Consider the following 21,578-nt stretch of genomic DNA (forward strand, 5'->3'; position numbering starts at 1 on the left):
GCTATTTTTTGTCCATAGTTTAAGAAAAAAAATTTATATTCAATCTCCCATAATATTATCAATTATTTCTGTGAAGTTTGAATACGCACCCAATATATGGTTGGAAGCGTTAATCTCATGATTAAAAAATGTTAGTCCGTTTCAGCTAAGGCCATTTCTATTAGAGCAGATGCTATAAGTTTAGCTGCTTGTTGTTGTCCATAGTTTAAGAAAAAAATTTATATTCAATCTCCCATAACATTATCAAGCATTTCTCTGAAGTTTGACCACGCACCCAATATATGGCTGGAAGCGTTAATCTCATGTTTCAAAAATGTTAGTGTGTTTCAGCTAAGGCCATTTCTATCAGAGCAGATGCTATAAGTTTAGCTGCTATTTGTTGTCCATAGTTTAAGAAAAAAAATTTATATTCAATCTCCCATAATATTATCAATTATTTCTCTGAAGTTTGACCACGCACCCCAATATATGGTTGGAAGCGTTAATCTCATGTTTAAAAAATGTTAGTCCGTTTCAACTAAAGCCATTTCTATTAGAGCAGATGCTATAAGTTTAGCTGCTATTTGTTGTCCATAGTTTAAGAAAAAAATTATATTCCATCTCCCATAATATTATCAAGCATTTCTCTGAAGTTTGACCACGCACCCAATGTATGGTTGGAAGCGTTTATCTTATGATTAAAAAATGTTAGTCCGTTTCATCTAAGGCCATTTCTATTAGAGCAGATGCTATAAGTTTAGCTGCTTTTTGTTGTCCGTAGTTTAAGAAAAAAATTTATATTCAATCTCCCATAACATTATCAAGCATTTCTCTGAAGTTTGACCACGCACCCGATATATGGCTGGAAGCGTTAATCTCATAATTAAAAACTGTTAGTCTGTTTCAGCTGAGGCCATTTCTATCAGAGCAGATGCTATAAGTTTAGCTTCTATTTGTTGTCCATAGTTTAAGAAAAAAATTTACATTCAGTCTGTTTTTTTTCTGCATACGTTTTTGGAATAATCATGTTGTAAATATTCTTAGTCAAACAGGAACGCATTATGACGCCAAAATTTCACGAAAATTGGTTGATTTTGTTGGGGTTTTTCACAGTCCATGATATAAGATTGGAGTTATTAGCGAGCGTGGAAAACAGTGAGAGGGAGTCAAACATAATTTTAATTTAAGAAAAATTTGAAATATCTGTCACTTTTGCCAGAACTCAAAAACAATTCTGATTGATTTTTAATCGGGCAAAAATTTTTCATTTAACAAGTTGCGGATTTAAAAAAGGCAAATCGGTGGTATGGGCCTAATCATAACATGGTAAATAACAAAATTTAGATCCTGAAAAATGGACCATCATTAAAAGTTAAGACTCCAACTGTAGGCTAATTCAAGATAAAGACTATGGAAGGAAGTGACATAAATTGTGGATATATGTGACGAGGATTTGTCCCATTTGTCTACAAATTGGTCAAAAGGTGAAAAAAGGCCTAATTTACGTTTTGTGGCGCAAGGCCATTTGAGCTATTTGTGTGTAAAAATGCTTTTATATCTTTCCACAGTTCATGCTACTTCTGAATTGAATTGGGGCCACAAGCTCAAGTGAAACCAATAAAAATAAGAATAAAAAGAGTAAGTCAATAATATTACCTGATTTAACGGTGCTTTCTTTTTTGAATTCGTGATTTTCTATCTTTTAAAAAAATTTTTCGTTGATACTAAACAATAAGCTTTTATTGGGCAGTTTAACAGTTAGTAAGTTTTTAGTAAGTTTTTCAGTAAGTTTTTTATGGAAATAAGTAAGAATATTTCGCCTTTTTTTGTCAGTAATGGAACAAATTTCAGTTTCGAACGCGAATTTGGCCTTGATTTTTACGTTAGCAGTGCAAAAGTTTCAATTCAGTTCATCTTTAAACTCTGTTCAACTCTGTTCTATCTTTAAACTCAAAACCCATTAGGTTATTGTTAATATTTTTATCACATTTTACAGAAAATGATTGGAAGTTAAGCAAAAATTGCGAAAGATACGAAAAAAATTACAGAGGTTGGCCTAACGTTCACAAAAGTTTAAATCTCGGCAACTCCTTGACAAATGCTAAAGTCAAAAAGATCTTTCTAGTTTAAAATTTTACGCTTAACAAGCTTTCTAATGATACCACTCACAATCCTTTACGATGAATATATAGATTGGCGATAATTGACGGAACAAAAAGAACTGTCAATATATAGTTCCTCCCCCCACTAAAGTGGGTCAGAAAAATTAATTTGATTTGAAGAAGATATTTTGTCTTCTTAACACAGATCAATATATACCGTTTTGTTTTTAAAAACATAATAAGTAAACTTTTTAACCGTCTTCAATTATTTTTAACTATTGCTTACAAAATTTGATCGCGATAATTTTTCAGTTATCATAAATCAGTATCATCCGTATCATGTCCCCCATAATATTATCAAGCATTTCTCTGAAGTTTGACCACGCACCCCAATATATGGTTGGAAGCGTTAATCTCATGTTTAAAAAATGTTAGTCCGTTTCAGCTAAGGCCATTTCTATTAGAGCAGATGCTATAAGTTTAGCTGCTATTTGTTGTCCATAGTTTAAGAAAAAAATTTATATTCAATCTCCCATAACATTATCAAGCATTTCTCTGAAGTTTGACCACGCACCCAATATATGGCTGGAAGCGTTAATCTCATGTTTAAAAAATGTTAGTCTGTTTCAGCTAAGGCCATTTCTATCAGAGCAGATGATATAAGTTTAGCTGCTATTTGTTGTCCATAGTTTAAGAAAAAAATTTATATTCAATCTCCCATAATATTATCAATTATTTCTCTGAAGTTTGACCACGCACCCAATATATGGTTGGAAGCGTTAATCTCATGATTAAAAAATGTTAGTCCGTTTCAGCTAAGGCCATTTCTATTAGAGCAGGTGGTATAAGTTTAGCTGCTTGTTGTTGTCCATAGTTTAAGAAAAAAATTTATATTCAATCTCCCATTACATTATCAAGCATTTCTCTGAAGTTTGACCACGCACCCAATATATGGCTGGAAGCGTTAATCTCATGTTTAAAAAATGTTAGTGTCTTTCAGCTAAGGCCATTTCTATCAGAGCAGATGCTATAAATTTAGCTGCTATTTGTTGTCCATAGTTTAAGAAAAAAAATTATATTCAATCTCCCATAATATTATCAATTATTTCTCTGAAGTTTGAACACGCACCCCAATAGATGGTTGGAAGCGTTAATCTCATGTTTAAAAAATGTTAGTCTGTTTCAGCTAAGGCCATTTCTATCAGAGCAGACGCTATAAGTTTAGCTGCTATTTGTTGTCCATAGTTTAAGAAAAAAATTTATATTCAATCTCCCATAATATTATCAATTATTTCTCTGAAGTTTGACCACGCACCCAATATATGGCTGGAAGCGTTAATCTCATGTTTAAAAAATGTTAGTCTGTTTCAGCTAAGGCCATTTCTATCAGAGCAGATGATATAAGTTTAGCTGCTATTTGTTGTCCATAGTTTAAGAAAAAAATTTATATTCAATCTCCCATAATATTATCAATTATTTCTCTGAAATTTGACCACGCACCCAATATATGGTTGGAAGCGTTAATCTCATGATTAAAAAATGTTAGTCCGTTTCAGCTAAGGCCATTTCTATTAGAGCAGATGCTATAAGTTTAGCTGCTTGTTGTTGTCCATAGTTTAAGAGAAAAATTTATATTCAATCTCCCATAACATTATCAAGCATTTCTCTGAAGTTTGACCACGCACCCAATATATGGCTGGAAGCGTTAATCTCATGTTTAAAAAATGTTAGTGTGTTTCAGCTAAGGCCATTTCTATCAGAGCAGATGCTATAAGTTTAGCTGCTATTTGTTGTCCAAAGTTTAAGAAAAAAAATTTATATTCAATCTCCCATAATATTATCAATTATTTCTCTGAAGTTTGACCACGCACCGCAATATATGGTTGGAAGCGTTAATCTCATGTTTAAAAAATGTTAGTCCGTTTCAACTAAGGCCATTTCTATTAGAGCAGATGCTATAAGTTTAGCTGCTTTGTTGTCCATAGTTTAAGAAAAAAATTTATATTCAATCTCCCATAACATTATCAAGCATTTCTCTGAAGTTTGACCACGCACCCAATGTATGGCTGGAAGCGTTAATCTCATAATTAAAAACTGTTAGTCTGTTTCAGCTGAGGCCATTTCTATCAGAGCAGATGCTATAAGTTTAGCTTCTATTTGTTGTCCATAGTTTAAGAAAAAAATTTACATTCAGTCTGTTTTTTTTTCTGCATACGTTTTTGGAATAATCATGTTGTAAATATTCTTAGTCAAACAGGAACGCATTATGACGCCAGAATTTCACGAAAATTGGTTGATTTTGTTGGGGTTTTTCACAGTCCATGATATAAGATTGGAGTTATTAGCGAGCGTGGAAAACAGTGAGAGGGAGTCAAACATTATTTTAATTTAAGAAAAATTTGAAATATCTGTCACTTTTGCCAGAACTCAAAAACAATTCTGATTGATTTTTAATCGGGCAAAAATTTTTCATTTAACAAGTTGCGGATTTAAAAAAAAGGCAAATCGGTGGTATGGGCCTAATCATAACATGGTAAATAACAAAATTTAGATCCTGAAAAATGGACCATCATTAAAAGTTAAGACTCCAACTGTAGGCTAATTCAAGATAAAGACTATGGAAGGAAGTGACATAAATTTTGGATATATGTGACGAGGATTTGTCCCATTTGTCTACAAATTGGTCAAAAGGTCAAAAAAGGCCTAATTTACGTTTTGTGGCGCAAGGCCATTTGAGCTATTTGTGTGTAAAAATGCTTTTATATCTTTCCACAGTTCATGCTACTTCTGGATTGAATTGGGGCCACAAGCTCAAGTGAAACCAATCAAAATAAGAATAAAAAGAGTAAGTCAATAATATTACCTGATTTAACGGTGCTTTCTTTTTTGAATCCGTGATTTTCTATCTTTTTAAAAAAAAATTTCGTTGATACTAAAAAATAAGCTTTTATTGGGCAGTTGAACAGTTAATGTAACAGTTAGTCATCCTTCTACTTTTAATGCGTGATAGAAAGAGCGAATGACTTGTTTTGCTTGTTATATTAACAGCTATTTTCTTAGAGAGAAAAATCAAGAGCATCCATATCTTATTGTCTTTTCAAAAAAATAATTTATCCACAGGGCAAGTTACTAATAATATCACTTCCATTGAGAAAAAATACTCAATATCTGAAGTCTTAATTCAAAGTGCCGCAGTTGTAAAGTACTATAAAACATATAGGTTGTCTTGATAAAAGAATAGGATGCATTGCCACTGTTAATTTCGATTCTCACCTACTTCAAAATGTCTAAGCAAATATACAATTTAATTTTTTTGATAAGAAGAGGACAAACCACTTTGACACTTACAAAACAATGAAAAACAAATTTCTCTGGAATGCAATTTGTTGAAACAGTTCATTTATAAAGTTTATTCAAGCTAATCAAGCAAAAACGAGATATTCAAGAGATCTTTCAGTACAAAAGCTAACAAAAAACTAATCGATCGATTTTTTTCTATTTTTTTTTAGAAAAATTCATTTTTGGAAGCAGCAAATCAGTTACAGCAATCAAATTAAACCTTGATATCAATGTTTTGGACTAATCGGGGCCCAAATTCTTTTTAGCATTTGAGGAACATTTTATTTGTGATGGCTAATAGAAAACAGCAAAAACGTAGATGAAGATGAAGCTTATTTGATTGTTTTTAAATGAGGAGTAAGTTACGTTAACTTCTCGATCAAAACTATTCGTACTCAAGGCTTGGATTTTCACACGTTGTGGGTTAAAAAAGGCAAATCGGTTGTATAAGCCTACTCATAACATGGTAAATAACAAATTTTAGATCCTGAAGACTGGATCATCATTAAAAATTAATACTCTAGCTGTAGAATAATTCAATGCAAAAACGACTGTGGAAGGAAGTGACATAAATTGTGGAAAAATGTGACGAGGCATTGTACCATTTGTTAACAAATTGGTCAAATAAGTCAAAAAAAGACTAAATGTAAGTTTTGTGGCTCAATGCCATTGGTGCTATTTGTGTGTAAATAAGCTTATATATCTTTCGAAAAATCGTGTTACTTTTAGATTGATTTGAGGCTCAAGGCCAAATGAAACCATTGAAAAAAAAGAATAAAAAAGAGTAATTCAGAAATTTTACCTGATTTAACGGTGCTTTCTTTTTTGAATCATTCTTCTATCCTATAAACAAAATTTTTCGTCGGTACTGAAATTTAATCTTTTATCGGGCGGTTGACCAGTAAACGTAACCGCTAGCCGTTCTTCTACTTTTTTTGTTATATAAAGATTGAATGACCTGTTTTGTTTGTTTTATTAATAGCTGTTTTATTAGAGAGAAAAATCAAGAGTATCCCTATCCTATTGTCTTTTTAAAAAATTAATTTATCCGCAAGGCAGGTTACTAATAATGTCACTTCCGTTGAGAAGAATGACTCATTATCTGTAGTCTTCATTCAAAGTGCCACCTTTGCACAGTACTATAAAATATTTATGTTGTCTTGATAAAAGAATAGGATGCATTGCACTGTTAATTTCGATTTTCAGCTACTTCAATACGTCTTAGCAAATATCCATTTTAATTTTTTTAATAAGAAGGGGACAAACCACTTAGCCATTTATAAAACGATGAAAAACACATTTTTCGGGAACGCAATTTGTTGAAACAGTTCATTTTTCAATTTAAATCCAGCTAATCAAGCAGAAACGAGATATTCAAGTGAACTTTCTATACAAAAAAACTAACAAAAAACTAATCGATCGGTTTTTGTCTATTTTTTAGTTTAGAAGAATTCGTTTTTGGAAGCAGCAAATCCGCTACAGCAATCAAGTTAGTCCTTGATATCAAATTTTTTGACCAATCAGGGCCTACATTCTATTTCGCATTCAATGAACGTTTTATTTTTGATGGCTATTAGAAAACTTCAGAAACGTAGATGAACATGAAGCTTAATTGATTGTTTTTAAATGAAGATTACGTTACGCTGACTTCTCGGTCAAAAACGTTCGTACTCAAGGCTTTGATTTTATAAGTTGCGGATTAAAAAAGGCAAATCGGTGACATGAGCCTACTGATAACATGGTAAATAACAAAATTTAGATCCCGAAAAATGGATCATTATTAAAAATTATTTCTCCAGCTGTAGGCTAATTCAATGCAAAAAGACTGTGGAAGGAAATGACATGAATTGTAGACAAATATGACGAGGTATTGTACCCTTTGTGCGCAAATTGGTCAAATAGGTCGAAAAGGGCCAAATGCACATTTTTTGGCGCAATGCCACTGGTACTATTTGTGTGTATATAAATTTACATATCTTTCCACAGTTCGTATTACTTTTGGATTGAATTGAGGCCCAAGGCAAATTGAAATAATTAAATATAAGAAAAAAAATAAGAATGAAAAAAGAGAATAAAAAAGAGTAATAAGATATAAAGAGCGAATGACCTGTTTTGCTTGTTTTAATAACAGTTGCTTCATTAGAAAGAAAAATCAAGAGCATCCATATCTTATTGTCTTTTTTTAAAAAAGTAAATTATCCATAGGGCAAGTTACTAATAATGTCACTTCCGTTGAGAAAATTTAATCATTATCTGTAGTCTTCATTCAAATTGCCACTGTTGTTAAGTACTATAAAATATAAAGGTTGTCTTGATAAAAGAATAGGATGCATTGTCACTGTTAATTTGGCTTTTCACCTAATTCAAAATGTCTTTGCAAATATCCATTTTAATTTTTTTGATAAGGAATAGACAATACAGTTAGCCACTTACAAAATAATGAAAAACAAATTTCTCTGGAACGCAATTTGTTGAAACAGTTCATTTTTCAAGTTTATTCAAGCTAATCAAGCAAAAACGAGATATTCGAAAGAGCTTTCAATACAAAAGCTAACAAAAAACTAATCGATGGATTTTTGTCTATTTTTTAATCTAGAAAAATTCATTTTTGGAAGCAGCAAATCAGCTACAGCAATCAAATTAAACTTTGATATCAAAATTTTGGACTAGTCGGGGCCCAAACTCTTTTTAGCATTTAATGAACGTTTTATTTTTGATGGCTAATAGAAAACAGCAAAAACGTAGATGAAGATGAAGCTCATTTGATTGTTTTTAAATGAAGATTAAGTTACGTTAACTTCTCGGTCAAAAATGTTCGTACTCAAGGCGTGGATTTTTACACGTTGTGGGTTAAAAAAGGCAAATCGGTTGTATAAGCCTACTCATAACATGGTAAATAACAAAATTTAGATCCTGAAGAATGGATCATCATTGAAAATTAATACTCCAGCTGTAGAATAGTTCAATGCAAAAAAGCTGTGGAAGGAAGTGACATAAATTGTGGACAAATGTGAGGAGGTATTGTCCCATTTGTTTTTAAATTGGTCAAATGGGTCAAAAGGGGCCAAATGTGCGTTTTATGGCGCATTTCCATTTGTATTATTTGTGCGTAATTAAACTTATATGTCCTCCCACAGTTCGTGTTAATCTTGGGTTGAATTGAGGCCCAAAGCCCAGTGAAATCATTAGAAATAAGAATAAAAAAGAGGAATTCAATAATTTTACCTGATTTAACGGTGCTTTCTTTTTTGAATTCGTCCTTTTCTATCCTATCAACAAAACTTTTTGTCGGTACTAAAAATTAAGCTTTTATTGTGCGGTTGTACAGTTAACGTAACAGTTAGCCATTCTTCTACTTTTATTGCGTTATATAAAGAGCGAATGACCTGTTTTGCTTGTTGTATTAACAGCTGTTTTATTAGAGAGAAAAATCAAGAGCATCCATATCCTATTGTCTTTTTAAAAACTAATTTATCCGCAGCGCAAGTTACTGATAAGGTCACTTCCGTTGAGAAGAAATATTCATTATCTGTAGTCTTCATTCAAAGTGCCGCCGTTGTAAAGTACTATAAAATATTTAAGTTGTCTTGATAAAAGAATAGAATGCATTGCACTGTTAATTTCGGTTTTCACCTACTTCAAAATGTCTAAGCAAATAGCCATTTTAATTTTTTTGATAAGAACTAGGCAAACCACTTAGCCATTTATAAAACGATAAAAAAAACACATTTCTCTGGAACGCAGTTTGTTGAAACAATTCAATTTTAAAATTTATATAAAAACGGCGAGCTTTCCTAGTGAACTTTCAAAACAAAACTTACCAAATAATCATCAAAGAACTAATATAGCGATTTTTGTCTATTTGGCTACTTGGAAGAATTCATTTTTAGAAGCAGCAAACCAGCTACAGCAATCAAATTTGTACTTGATATCAAATTTTTAGACGAATCAGGGCCTCCATTCTATTTCGCATTCAAGTAACTTTGTATTTTTGATGTCTATTAGAAAACAGCAGAAATGTGGATGAAGATAATGCTTGTTTTGATTTTTAATAGAAGAGTAAGTTACGTTGACTTCTCATTCAAAAATTGTCGTACTCAATGCTTGCATATTTAAGAGTTTTATTTCATTTCATTCGGAGGCAAACTTTTAGTACACAAGATATTTGCCTAACAATTTCGTCTTTTTAGAAGTTGAAGGAGTGAGCAAGTAAACTTTAGACTTTGAGTAATGTATTATTTTGATTGAGCTTCAGAAGATTGCTTCTGATAAAAAAAACACTGGGACTGTTAAATACCTTCTTCTTCCTACTGAAAGGGTCAGAAACAGTTTATTGTGTAAAACAAAAGAAAATTATGAAATTGATTTACAGCAGAATTCACTATTTAGGTGACGACCTTTTCATCTTAATTGGGAAAGCAATCGTCATTATCTTTCAAAGTTGTTTGGCTTTGGTTGAAGAGAAGTAAAATCTGACACGAAAACATTTTCTACATTTCAATCACTAAAACTTTTATTTGCCGCTATCAACTTCGCAAAGGCTATTATTTAAGAACTCTTCTTTTATACAAATCTAAATATTCGAATTAATTGGGGAACTGTTTTATTTGTGGCTCGAATAGGTGTGTTGGTGTATTGTAGTTCTTCAAAACTATTTAATTGGATTGAATTTGGAAAGAAGAATTGCAACAAGTGAACAATCTTGGAGTGGTTCAAGTGTAGCACTGGGGGTGAAAAAGGATATTTTTTCTTGATACCTTTGTTTTTGACATTGCAAGAAAATTGGATAAGAACAACAATTTTCTGTAAGCGAGCCGATCGTTTTGTTCAGGTGTCTTCGGAACTTTTTGTAACTTCGTTTGAACTTTTTTTTCACATCTAGTGGTCTAAATCGACTACATTATTAATAACTTTAAAGAATTAAGCATGTTTTAAGATGGCGTTTCAAAAACTTTTTTAAAATTGGTCCATTTTTTGTTTTTTTTTTGAGACTTTTGTCTATTTTACTAGTTCTTCTGCTATTTTAGTTTTTTTAGCCATTGTTTGGTTTTATTTACATCATTGGAAATGAAGTCAAAATTAATCCTTTTTCAGTGACCTTTCATTTTTCCAACTTGAAAATATGAGTCTCGATAAGAAATTTTGTGTAAGTAACAATAATGAGAAACTAATCACTCATTTAATCTGTTGATTTTTAATAGCTCGCAATCAATCAATTTGATAAAATTTTTATGTCCCGCAATGAATATGTTTTTAGTTTCCTTCACTCTGGGCAGGAAAAGTTTACAATGGAAAGAAACTGAGCGTATATGTAAAGTAAAGTGAAGGAGCTTTAGAGTAACTATATGAGTCAACTCTGCCAGTTTTGTGAGTTGAATTTCTGTTTTGCTTTTTGTTCTTTTGCTAATTTGTGAGATGGCGTTTCCAATTACCTACCTATGCTGCAAATATTGAAAAATAACTCGTATTAATATTTTAGTTAGAGCAATTTAAGCAACCAATACTAATTATAGCTGAATGAGATGTGCTAACAGGTAATCATCAGACAAATCTATTCGTGACAACATCGCACTATTATTTAAAAAAAATAGAAATTACAACGGTTAACAGATCAAGTGCCCAAACAATTTTGCATTACAGATTACTGTTTTTTACTGGCTAAAATTTTGTACATTCAATGAACAGAGTTGTTCCTGAAGTAATATTGAATTATATCTTACATCGAAAATTCAATTAAAATTCTGAAACCAGGTGGTTTTCTGAAAAATTTTAGATGTCTATATTAATTTTGTGCTTTAGTAATTCATTAAATTTTGAAGTAGCATTTTTTTGTTGTGATACGGGTGAAAATATTAAAAGTATTTTCACTTTACCAGTTTGAAAGTTCTAAATTTTTAATTAGCCAGAAATGAATCGTTAAGATCTATTTTAAAAATTTCTAGCAATTGTTTTAGCTAATGAAGTTTGGCACGACGAAACAATTGTTCTTAAAGAAGTTCAATATAACAAGATTTCTTATCAAATCGTTTATTAAGTAATTTTAGCATCTTGTAGCATTATATAAGTGAAGAGAACTCCATCATTATTTTATACATCTTGCAAGGAACTATGCCATAATTGGTAAATCGTACAAATTTCTGGACATAGAATTTGCTATGAAAACATTAAGTTATATACAAATTTTCAGATTTTTGCTTGGGTATCAACAAACGAAGATTTTTGCAAGATAACCAAGCAACACTAACCATGACTTGGCAATAGATACTAACTTAAAAAAATTATACAGCATTTTTTGGACCGATATACATCAAACAGCAATTGAAATTGGTAAAAAAAAGTTATCAAATTTTGTCAATATTTTGTCAAAAGGTGTCAAAACGATCAACGTTTTTTTAAGAGATGCGCTGAATTTTCAGTGCGTTTCTTCCATAATTTCAGCGCATTTTTCATTTAACTGTTTGTTTATATATAATCAAATTATCTAGGAAGACTTCCAGGAAGCAATGGTGCTGTGGATTAAATGATGTTTATGGCACCGGAGGGCAGGGTTTGAGGCGCAGGCAACAATAAATTTTTGAACGTTCAGTGGTTTTCAGCGCATTTCTTGTAAAGATTCAGCGCTTTATTAAGATTTTTTGTGCTGAATTTTTTTGAAGAATCAGCGCATTTATTACATATCTTTTAGAAAATTTCTCGACCGGGAATTGGTTCCTATTGCTGAGACACCCCCACGAATTTATCTAAATGTTTACATGCAAAATATAACTGTTATATATATTATCATTTGTGTGAGAGATAATAACCGCGGATACGGGTCTTTCCCATTATAGCCCCACCCCCCAGCTTAGTGGCCAGATAACCTCTACCCCCCATCATCGTAAACATACCAAAAAGGGGGGCTAAAGACACGCCGGCACTTTCTGTATCAGTATTCTCAATTCGGTAGACGCCTAATCATTCCTAGCCAGCGCCCATACCAAATAAAGTAGAACCCATTTGTTCAATTTGGCCACTTTAATTCCGCGAAACGTATCCTCACGTGTAAAAAGGGCCTTACAATGCGAGATATGGCAACAAAGAATCATATGCTAATTGGTATACACCATTTAGCAACAGGTTATAGTAAATTATACTATTTAAAAGATTATAATAGGTAATTTACTTCACAAATTTAAGCCTTTGTCTCAAAGTTCTTCAATCCCAAAATTGAAAAATCCTGAAGTCCTAATTCCAAAAACCCAAATTTAGGGAAATTTAGGCTCACAATGATGAACAGAATAGCTTTAATAACGGTTTGTTTGTGTAGAACCATCGCCTCCCAGTTCCTTGATCCAGACTTCGAACTACAGATACGACGAGGTCACGTTGGAATGGACCGCAGCAACCAGTTACAACCACGAGGCTAACTATGCTGGGGGAGCTTACGAAACAGTCGCAGCTGCATCAAACACACACACCTTTTCCGGACTCATTTCTGCTACTTGTCAGGTAGGTGGGGGGCTACCCTCCATACCCGGATCGAGTTTTGGCCTCGAGGAATATTTTTCACCGCGTATTTCTTATATCTTTTTGCGGTGAATAGCGGTGAATTATTTATTTTCACCGCTTTCTCAGTATTCATGCAGAAAAGAATATTCCGTACAGGGGTTCGAACCTCTGACCTCATGCATGCCTTCAATATTTATTCCACTTCGCCAACTCTCATGTACTTGATTGCTATTTCTTAAATTAAATCAGATTGAGTAAACGTTGGAAAGCAAATGCGCTAAATTTTTGTAATAAATGCGGTGAAATATTTTTGTTTTCACCTCATTCACCGCGTTTCTTACATTAATTTGCCACAAAAGTCGTTGCGGTGAATTTTTTTAGGAAATGCGGTGAATTTTGTGGTGATTTTTTGTAAGAAATGCAGTGAAATGTGGTGAAAAATTTATTTTCACCGCAATCACCGCATTTCTTACAAAAATTCACCGCATTCACTGCAATTCTTACAAAAATTTACCCAAAAACCTTGTCCCGGGTAGTTGAGGTGTCAACAAAAAGAAAAGCCAATAAATTTGAGGTGTGTGAGTGCGTGTGTGTGTATTTGTGTATGTGTTTGTTTGTGGTTTGTGTGTGTTTGTGCGTGTGTGTGTAGCGTCAGGGTAAATTCCCGAACTCAAACATAACCAACTAACTTCGGGTGAATTGCTCTCAAACTACCGGCGAGGTATTGGCTTCAGTAGTAGCCAACTGGGGCTTAGGATTGATAGCATTAGGGTGTGCATTTGGGGGGAGCTGTCTGGGGGGGGGGGGTGGGCTGAAGGTGGGGTGACTGAGAGGGTGTCAAACTCTTAAAATTAAGAAACCTCCTTCACAACACCAATAAATATTGTCTTCTCAAAACAGTTTTGGTGAATCCATACTTATTGACTAGTAAAGCACAGATCTCCAGGCGAGCTGCTGAGTCAGCCACTCAGTTCTCCTGGGCTTCACCTGTTCATCCCATTTTTGAGGACAAATTTAAAAGCGTCAGGCAAATTGCACTGAAAAAAAGATCACAGGACTAAAATAATTGCCCTAAACTTTGTTTTAGAGGAATCAAAAATTAATTGTTCTAGCATACTATTAAAGTGAAACCAAAATTTTTTCATAGTAAGAAGCAAAATCTTTTCACAGTTCGTTTTTACCAAACAATTGCTACAATATTCAGGTTCAGGAAAGGACCATATTTACATGAAATTTTCCAGAAAATTTTTTTCTTGTACAACATTGTGCCACACTGAACCTTTACAGGCATCCATTATGCCAGTGGAAAATTGCACCACCCAAAAAGTTCGATTACAAAATTTTGGTTAAGCTGTAGTCATGACGTTTGGAAATGCTCGGAATGGGTCTGCAGTATCTGGAAATTTTCGTAGTTTGAAATGCACGAAGAACTTGAACAAAATTCACAATGCCAAAATATAAGATTTTTAATTTTCTTTAAAATCTGGATTACTGTTGCAATTTTGCTAGCATTGCGTGCCTACGTGCAAGCAACAAAATAAGCCTATTTTTTTGGGGAAAACTTAGAAAATATTTATGAAAACAGATTTTTTCCGATCCAATGACAACTATTTACTGCACTCCAATTAAGAAGCTGAATTATATACGGTGCAATTGAACCGTTGCTATTCGTTTTTGGATACATTAGAAGATCAAGTAATCAAGTAGAGCAGAGTCAAAACATTCATATAAATAGTCAATTTTCGTCCAAACTTTCATAGAGTGATGTAATCTTAGATCGCAGACCGCAATGTTAATAAGCTTGACTTGTAGTGATGATTACTTGAAAAATTTTCCGGGTTGGAAGATTCAGTGGTATGACAATGTTACAGAATATTACTACATTGTTTTCAATATCACTAAGTTTTTCTTTGTTGCAAATTTTCATTATTGTTTTAAACAGTAATCAGGTTCCAAAATTGCTGCAATAAATTCGTTTAAAACTGTGTGAAAATTTTTCTGAACTCAATGAATGTGATGAACAAAAATCTGCAGTAGTCCGAATCAACGTGTACGATTACAGTGATGCCAGCCTCGAGTTTGAATTCAAATATAACCCAAAAATTAGTATAATTTAAACAATTATTTAATTCCTCATTTATTTAAACTTAATGTTTAGTATGCAAAATCTAATTATTTAGGAACACTATCTTTTGGCGGAAAATACCATATAGCAGAGAGAAAATTTTTTTCTGTAATTAGTCCTGTAATTTTTTCCTAACTATTCTTTCATGTAACTAATCAAAATTTTATTGCAAAGGCTACAAGAGATTTTGTGAAAATGAAAAAGTCTATCTGCGTTAATGTTGATACAGATCCGTACGCACAAAAATGTTGCATGAATGGTTGATGATAAAAACAGGTGCATACTAGATTGCTGGTGCGCAATCCTTTTTTGGTCAGAATAGATACAAAATATAAATGTTGACAAAATTTTCTATACAACATTGATGTAAAATTGACGCAAAGTTAATCAGAAAAAAATGCCTTATTCTTTGAATCTGGATATCTACGTGCATAATCTTATTTATTTGTTTGTAGCTTTGTTAGAGTTCGAATCTCACTTGATACAGTATCCCGGCTCTTAAATTTAACTGATTCTCCTTTTCATTTTTATGGAGTTTTGGAGAATTTTTATCTGTCTTTTGTTGGAACTTTTAGGAGTACACAGCAAAGTTACCATATAATTTAGTGGCAGTATTAAGATAAAATTTCGTTTTTTTTTTGATATTACATTTTAGGAGAATGCTTATCCAATTATGAAACTTTCTAGTTTGTCTTGTTTTCGTAACAGACTTTGCATAACATAATTTTTTAGTCCTTTTATTTTTGTTTTCGTAACATACTTTTCATAACATATATTTTAGTCCTTTTTTTGGAAAATTTTGAGAGAACAATGAAATTCTTTCGACAATTGCGAACTGCCTTTATCAAAGTCCAATTATTCTTTTCCGCAGCCATTCTTATTGGAGTATTTCACCACGAGAAAGGTGTTATTGCTGCAAGTTGAGCTCATTTGTCAATTTTCTCACAAGTTTTGGTACTTAATGTGGTTTTTTCATGATCTTATTATATATGCTATAGATATTCCAGACAAGTCCATAAAAGAATATTGACATTTGTATGAAAATTATAAATCGGTTATGACTTTTTATTATTCCTAAGATTCTTTTATGGTGTTTATCCTGACTTGGCTGTTTGTTGTTATACGTAGACTTAGGACGCAAACGATCCCAGCGTTCTGTTCATGAATGGACTAGCATCCAGCTGACTGCTACAAATTTCCTGTTAAAATATATTTGGAACTTGTTCAAATTGAGGATGCGTCTCAACTTTACCTGTCTGTTCCCGAGCCGGAAACCGAAGTTAATCCTGCATGTGCGGTGTTCCGCCTTCAGTTAAATTTGAATGTGTAGTGTTGGTGGTGCTGCGGCCGGACGTCAGAGAAGCAAACTAATCAGCTTCCTTCACTGACGCCAGTGTTGGCGGTGTTTCAAAAAAAGACCCTTGAGTTATCGTTACCTTGGCACGAAATGCCTGGGCTACCCTTTGCCCACTGTTGTTCCTTGTCAACAGTTAAAACTTTCTTGAGATTTGCTTCACAAATCTTCTTTTGCTACCGTGAAGAGGACATCCATTTCCTAACCATTGAATTACATCTATATAATCAACATTATGACTTGGTGTTTCTTAAAGTTACAGTTTTAGCACGTGCCTCTCCTGGTACACTGGGCCCCCATTTTTGGGCACCAAAAATCAGAAAGTATGTAGTCGATCTGTTGCTGTTGTTGAAGTCTGTTTGAAGTTGCTCTTTGTTGTCTTGTCGTGTTCTCTTTTGCTCTGTTGTGTTTTTGTGTAGCCGAACTGTATTTCCTACTTCATCTGCTGATGATTATGTTGAAATGTTGTATTGAGTTGTGTCCTCAATAAAACGCTGATCTTGAAGTTATGGACTCGTCCATATCTACAGGTATGTCTGACCTGAGTTTGATAATGTCTGCAATTGAAAAATGCGTTGACTGCTCTTCAAAAAAAGCTGCTGTTTCTGCTGAAATAATTCTTGCTGAAGTGTTTGTTTTTGTCGTTAAATTTCTGTTGATGTCTTCCGTCGGTGTTGTCTGTAGATTGTTGCTGTGTACTGCTTGTCAATTTGCTGCTTGTAGTGTTATATTGAAGTTGTATGCTGGAAAATTGAATTGCTTTTTGTGCTCATTGCGTTTAACTGTTTACTGTTGTAGTTGTTCTGAATCAACATTTGGATTGGCTGATTGGCGAATATCACTTACTGAACGATTTCTGGAAACATTTTTGTTGCTTGTATGCTCGTTGAAAGATGCTGGTTGACAAACTGATTCTCCCCGTGTTCCCTACCTACCTAAACTTACCACTACCTTGTACCTATTGCCTACCTTTTACCTGTTTTCCCAAAATTGAGTTCGTCTGAATACCAAATGTTTGTAACACTTTTTACATCTGGTGTTTGGTTTTACCTAAGCTGTTTAATGTCATCTACCTATTCAAAACACTGGTATCCTTTCGGTTCAACTCTCTGCTGTTTTACAATAATCTAATTAATTGCGCATTTGAATTCCAAAACCTACCTACAGTCTGTCCAGAATTTGTCTCCCTTTTAAACCTACCTACCTAAATTTTCTAATGGAAAATTTTTTCTAATGTACGCTAAATTTTGCTAATTTGAGTATCCTGGTGAGTTACTTATTGAAATCCCTAATTGTACCTGAATGATGTCCAATAGTCCCTTTGAATTGCTAACTCATTGAAGTGAACTTTAAAATTTTCATCTTTCAATTTACCTGAAGCCCAAAATTGATATCACGTTAATCTTTCAGATTATAATTAAATTGTTTTTCTTCATTTACTATTGAAAACCTCTATGTTGATTTTTCGTTAATCAAACTAAGTTTAATAGCTGGTTTAACAAAATCCCCTCTTGATGTTTTAACCAGGCATGACCTTACCACATTATCCTTACCTTTAATTACCTTCTGTACCCTTCCTACCGGCCAAATACCCCTGGGTGTGCTCTTTTCTATTATCCATACCATGTCCCCTACTTCTATTCCGTCTACTGTTGAATGCCATTTTCGACGTTGTCTGAGTGTTGGGAGATATTCCTTCAAAAGGCGTGTCCAAAATTCGTTCATGATACTGTTGAAATTGTTCAATAGTCTTCCTGTTCCTCTGTCATTACTGCTAATTGTAGAATCTGATGGCTGTCCTGTTGTCATTCCTGTCGAAAATTGGCCTGGTGTCAGGCTTTCCACATCACTGCTGACTGATGTTAGAGGTCTGCTGTTGAGTAGAGCTTCCACTTGGCAAATGAGGGTTGAGAAACTGTCTTCCTGGAGTTTCCTAGATCCGGCAATATTGAAGAAGAGTCGTTTGCTCATCCCAATGAGGCGTTCCCATGGTCCACCAAAATGTGGTGCTCCTGGTGGAAAAAAATTCCGTGCAATTTTTTTCGATTCCGCATATTTCTGTATCTCTGTAGTTGTAAAATTTGCTTTCTTCGAAGGTCTTCGCTGTACATATGAATTATAAAGCGTTGTCACTGTGAACTCTTTCCGGTAGTCCTCATCGGCTGAAGAATCGTTGGAATGCCATTATGCATGTTTCCTTTTGCAAGTTTCTGGTTACTTCGATATGAACGGCTCGTATCGCCAGACAGGTGAATAAGCAACAGTAAGCTTTCATGGCTGTGTTGATCTGGCTGTAGATTTCAAAAGGCCCAAAAAAGTCTACTCCGGTTTCTTTGAAGGCTAAAGGTTTGACTGAAAATCGCAACTCGGAAGATCTGACATCTGAGGCTGGTTGTTGAGTTGTCTTTGTCGTCTGCATTCGTAGCATCTATTTGAGATCTTCTTCATTACTGTTTTGCATTGAAGAACCCAATAATTCAACTGAATGATATGTGTTTGCTGTTCAACTCCAACATGACCATTGATGTTTTGTTGCTATTCCAGAAAAATACGAATAATCCTGTTCCTACCGCCTAAGATTATTGGCTTTTTTGTTGCTGTTGAAACTGGTGCGTTGGCTAGTCTGCTGTTTGAACGAATGATACCATCTTCGTCTATTGAAGGTGTCAACTGAATCATTCTACTCTTTTTTCGAACTGGCCTGCTGTGTGTTAATTGATTTACATCCTCGTCGAACGAATGCTGCTGAGATAAACGGAAGAGAAAGTTTTCTGCATCTATGATCTGTTGGTCACGTGTTCTCGTTCTGTTTTGTAGATTTTTTATTTTGATGACAACGGCTGGGCTCTGATTTTCAACCACTGGCTAAACTTGTTGGCATCATTGAGATCCTTGTCAATTGGTTGTCGTCGTTATTCCTGTAAACTGCTTTCGGCGCTGTTCATGAAAACTTGTTTATTTTGTTGTTCGTCTGTTTTCCAATTATCGCTCTAAAATAGAAGAAACATTGGTCCCTGTAACAAAAAAAACTTTTCTGTCATCTCTGTTGCTGTAAGTCCCCTCGTTCCTTGATCTGCTGGGTTGTCCTTGGTGTTGACGTAGTTCCATTGATTGGTGCTGGTGAGATCCCTTATTTCGGAAATTCGGTTTCCGCTGTACATCTTGTGTTTCAATTTGAAGTTCTTTATCCAACTGAGAAGAGTTGTGCTGTCACTCCACAGAAATATTTTGTCAACTTTGAAATCCATTTCATCTTCGAATGTTTTCTTCATTCTTGCTGCATAAAGTGCTGCCTGCAGTTCTAGTCTGGGAATTATGTTTGAGGTAAGGGTGCCACTCTTGTTTTTTCCATAAGAAAACGAATTGTGATTCCTTTGTTGCTGGTTGTCTTGATGTATGCTACCGCTGCTGCTGCTTCCAATGATGCGTCACAGAATACATGAAGTTCCATTGTCCCCAAGTCCTGTACCAACTACCAACCTGTTTACCCCTACCGTACCTAACAGTTCCGTTTCCTCTACCCAATCCTTGATGGCCTTTCCATTGTCTCCACTCATGGCTTTGTCCCATTTGCGTCCATGCTTCCACAGTTCTTGCAGTAGAATCTTGGCTCGGATGAGGAAAAGAGATATGATTCCCAAAGTATCGTAGAAACTTGACACAAAAGACAAAAACTTGCGTTGTGTCCATGTTTTCCTGTCCACGCTCTTTCTGTCTTTCTCTTTGAACATTATTTTGTCTTCGCCCAAGCTCCAGTGAATTCCAAGCACAATTTGATGAAAACTTTTGCTGAAGAGCTCTTCGACTGGTTTGCAAAGATTGTATTGCATCTGCTGACAAAACTCACGGCTGTTGCTGCACCATTTTGTCAGGTTGAATTTACTTTTTTTCAGAGTATCCTTGACATCCTTGGCTGTAGTGAAAGCAGTGATAGTGTGGCTGAAAGATGCAACCATGTCATCCATGTAGAAGGTCCGCTGAAAGATCTCCAGAGAATTTGGGTGATATTCGATGTCGTCTTTGGCTGTCTGTTGCAAAACAAAATTTGCGCAAGCTGGTGAGTCCCTGGCTCCAAAGATGTCTCGTTGGTATTCGTACACCTCTAATTTTTGGCTGTTTGTTTGTCTCCACATGAATCGCAGATCTTTTTGTTGTACTCCGATTTGCATAAACATCGCTTTGATGTCTCCTTGGATGGCGATGGCTCCCTCTCGGAATCGTAGCAAAATTCCAAGCATATTCCCGAGGAGGTGGGGTCCTGCTAAGAGTTTGTCATTGAGGCTTTTTCCGCTCTGTGGTGCTTTGGCATTGCAGATTCTTCGTATCTTGTTGGGTTTGTCTGGGTCTCATTGTATTTCTTGTACTGTTCAGGTTTCTTCTGTAGTCTGTTGACAAGATGGTTCAGATGAGTCAAAGCTTGTGACCGGGTGTCTGGCCAACTGCTGTTGTCTTTCCAGAGATGTCCCGTTTCATAACGTCCATCTGCTTGTCTCAAGCATGTTGTGTTAAGTATCTTGTTGGCAAGCAGTATTTCCTGATAATTTGACTTGCTTTTGGATTCCAATGGCATTGTCTCTGCTTCGCACCAAAGAGAAACTTCTTCGTTGAGGTCATTGTCTTGTTCGAGGCAATTGCTGCAAAACAAAGCAGTATGATGCATTGAATGTTGTGTTTTGCTGTCATTCACCACTGTATGAGGTCCAGAAATAGTCCAGCCAAGTTTGAAAAGACTTGCGCTTGGTGCTGACGGTGGTCCTTGTTCCACTTTGACTGGTGAGATAAGGTTAATGTTGTCCTGTCCAATCAATACTGTGACTTGGAGATTATCCAGAGTTGGCATATTGACATGTCTTAGGTGGTCATATTTCCTGGAAATATCTCCCGGGTGCTCCTTCAGCTTTGGCAAATTGATGTTTTCCACAACGAATATCTGTTTGAGATCGTAGCGTTCGTCGTCTTCCAAATTTGAGATTTCTGTGGACGTTTTGTAACAAGTTTTTGTGTCTGTTTCGTTGGCTCCTTCCAAGACGAATTGTTGACGTGTTTTTTTCTGAAGACGTAGTTCAACAGCTGTGTTCGAGAGAAGTATTGTCAAGCTGCTTCCTGGGTCAATGAAAGCGTATGTTCGAACTTTGTTCTCTTTGTTGTGTAAAATAACTGGCATGACATATAAAAGATTTGTTGTTTTAGT

At 34.5% G+C, this 21,578-nt stretch overlaps 1 protein-coding gene across 5 annotated transcripts in view; it reads left to right on the forward strand.

The window, feature by feature from the left end:
* Positions 1–21,578, forward strand: part of LOC142345599 (uncharacterized) — a 306,540-nt gene that overhangs the window by 161,634 nt on the left and 123,328 nt on the right. For all 5 annotated transcript variants that reach the window (XM_075397728.1, XM_075397730.1, XM_075397731.1 and 2 more), the window contains one exon: positions 12,727–12,908. In XM_075397728.1, coding sequence (XP_075253843.1) covers positions 12,727–12,908 — 182 coding nt within the window. The remainder of the gene's footprint in view (positions 1–12,726; positions 12,909–21,578) is intronic.

The sequence above is a fragment of the Convolutriloba macropyga genome, chromosome 9, assembly GCF_964194025.1.
Source record: "Convolutriloba macropyga chromosome 9, txConMacr16.3, whole genome shotgun sequence".
NCBI classification, from domain to species: domain Eukaryota; kingdom Metazoa; phylum Xenacoelomorpha; order Acoela; family Convolutidae; genus Convolutriloba; species Convolutriloba macropyga.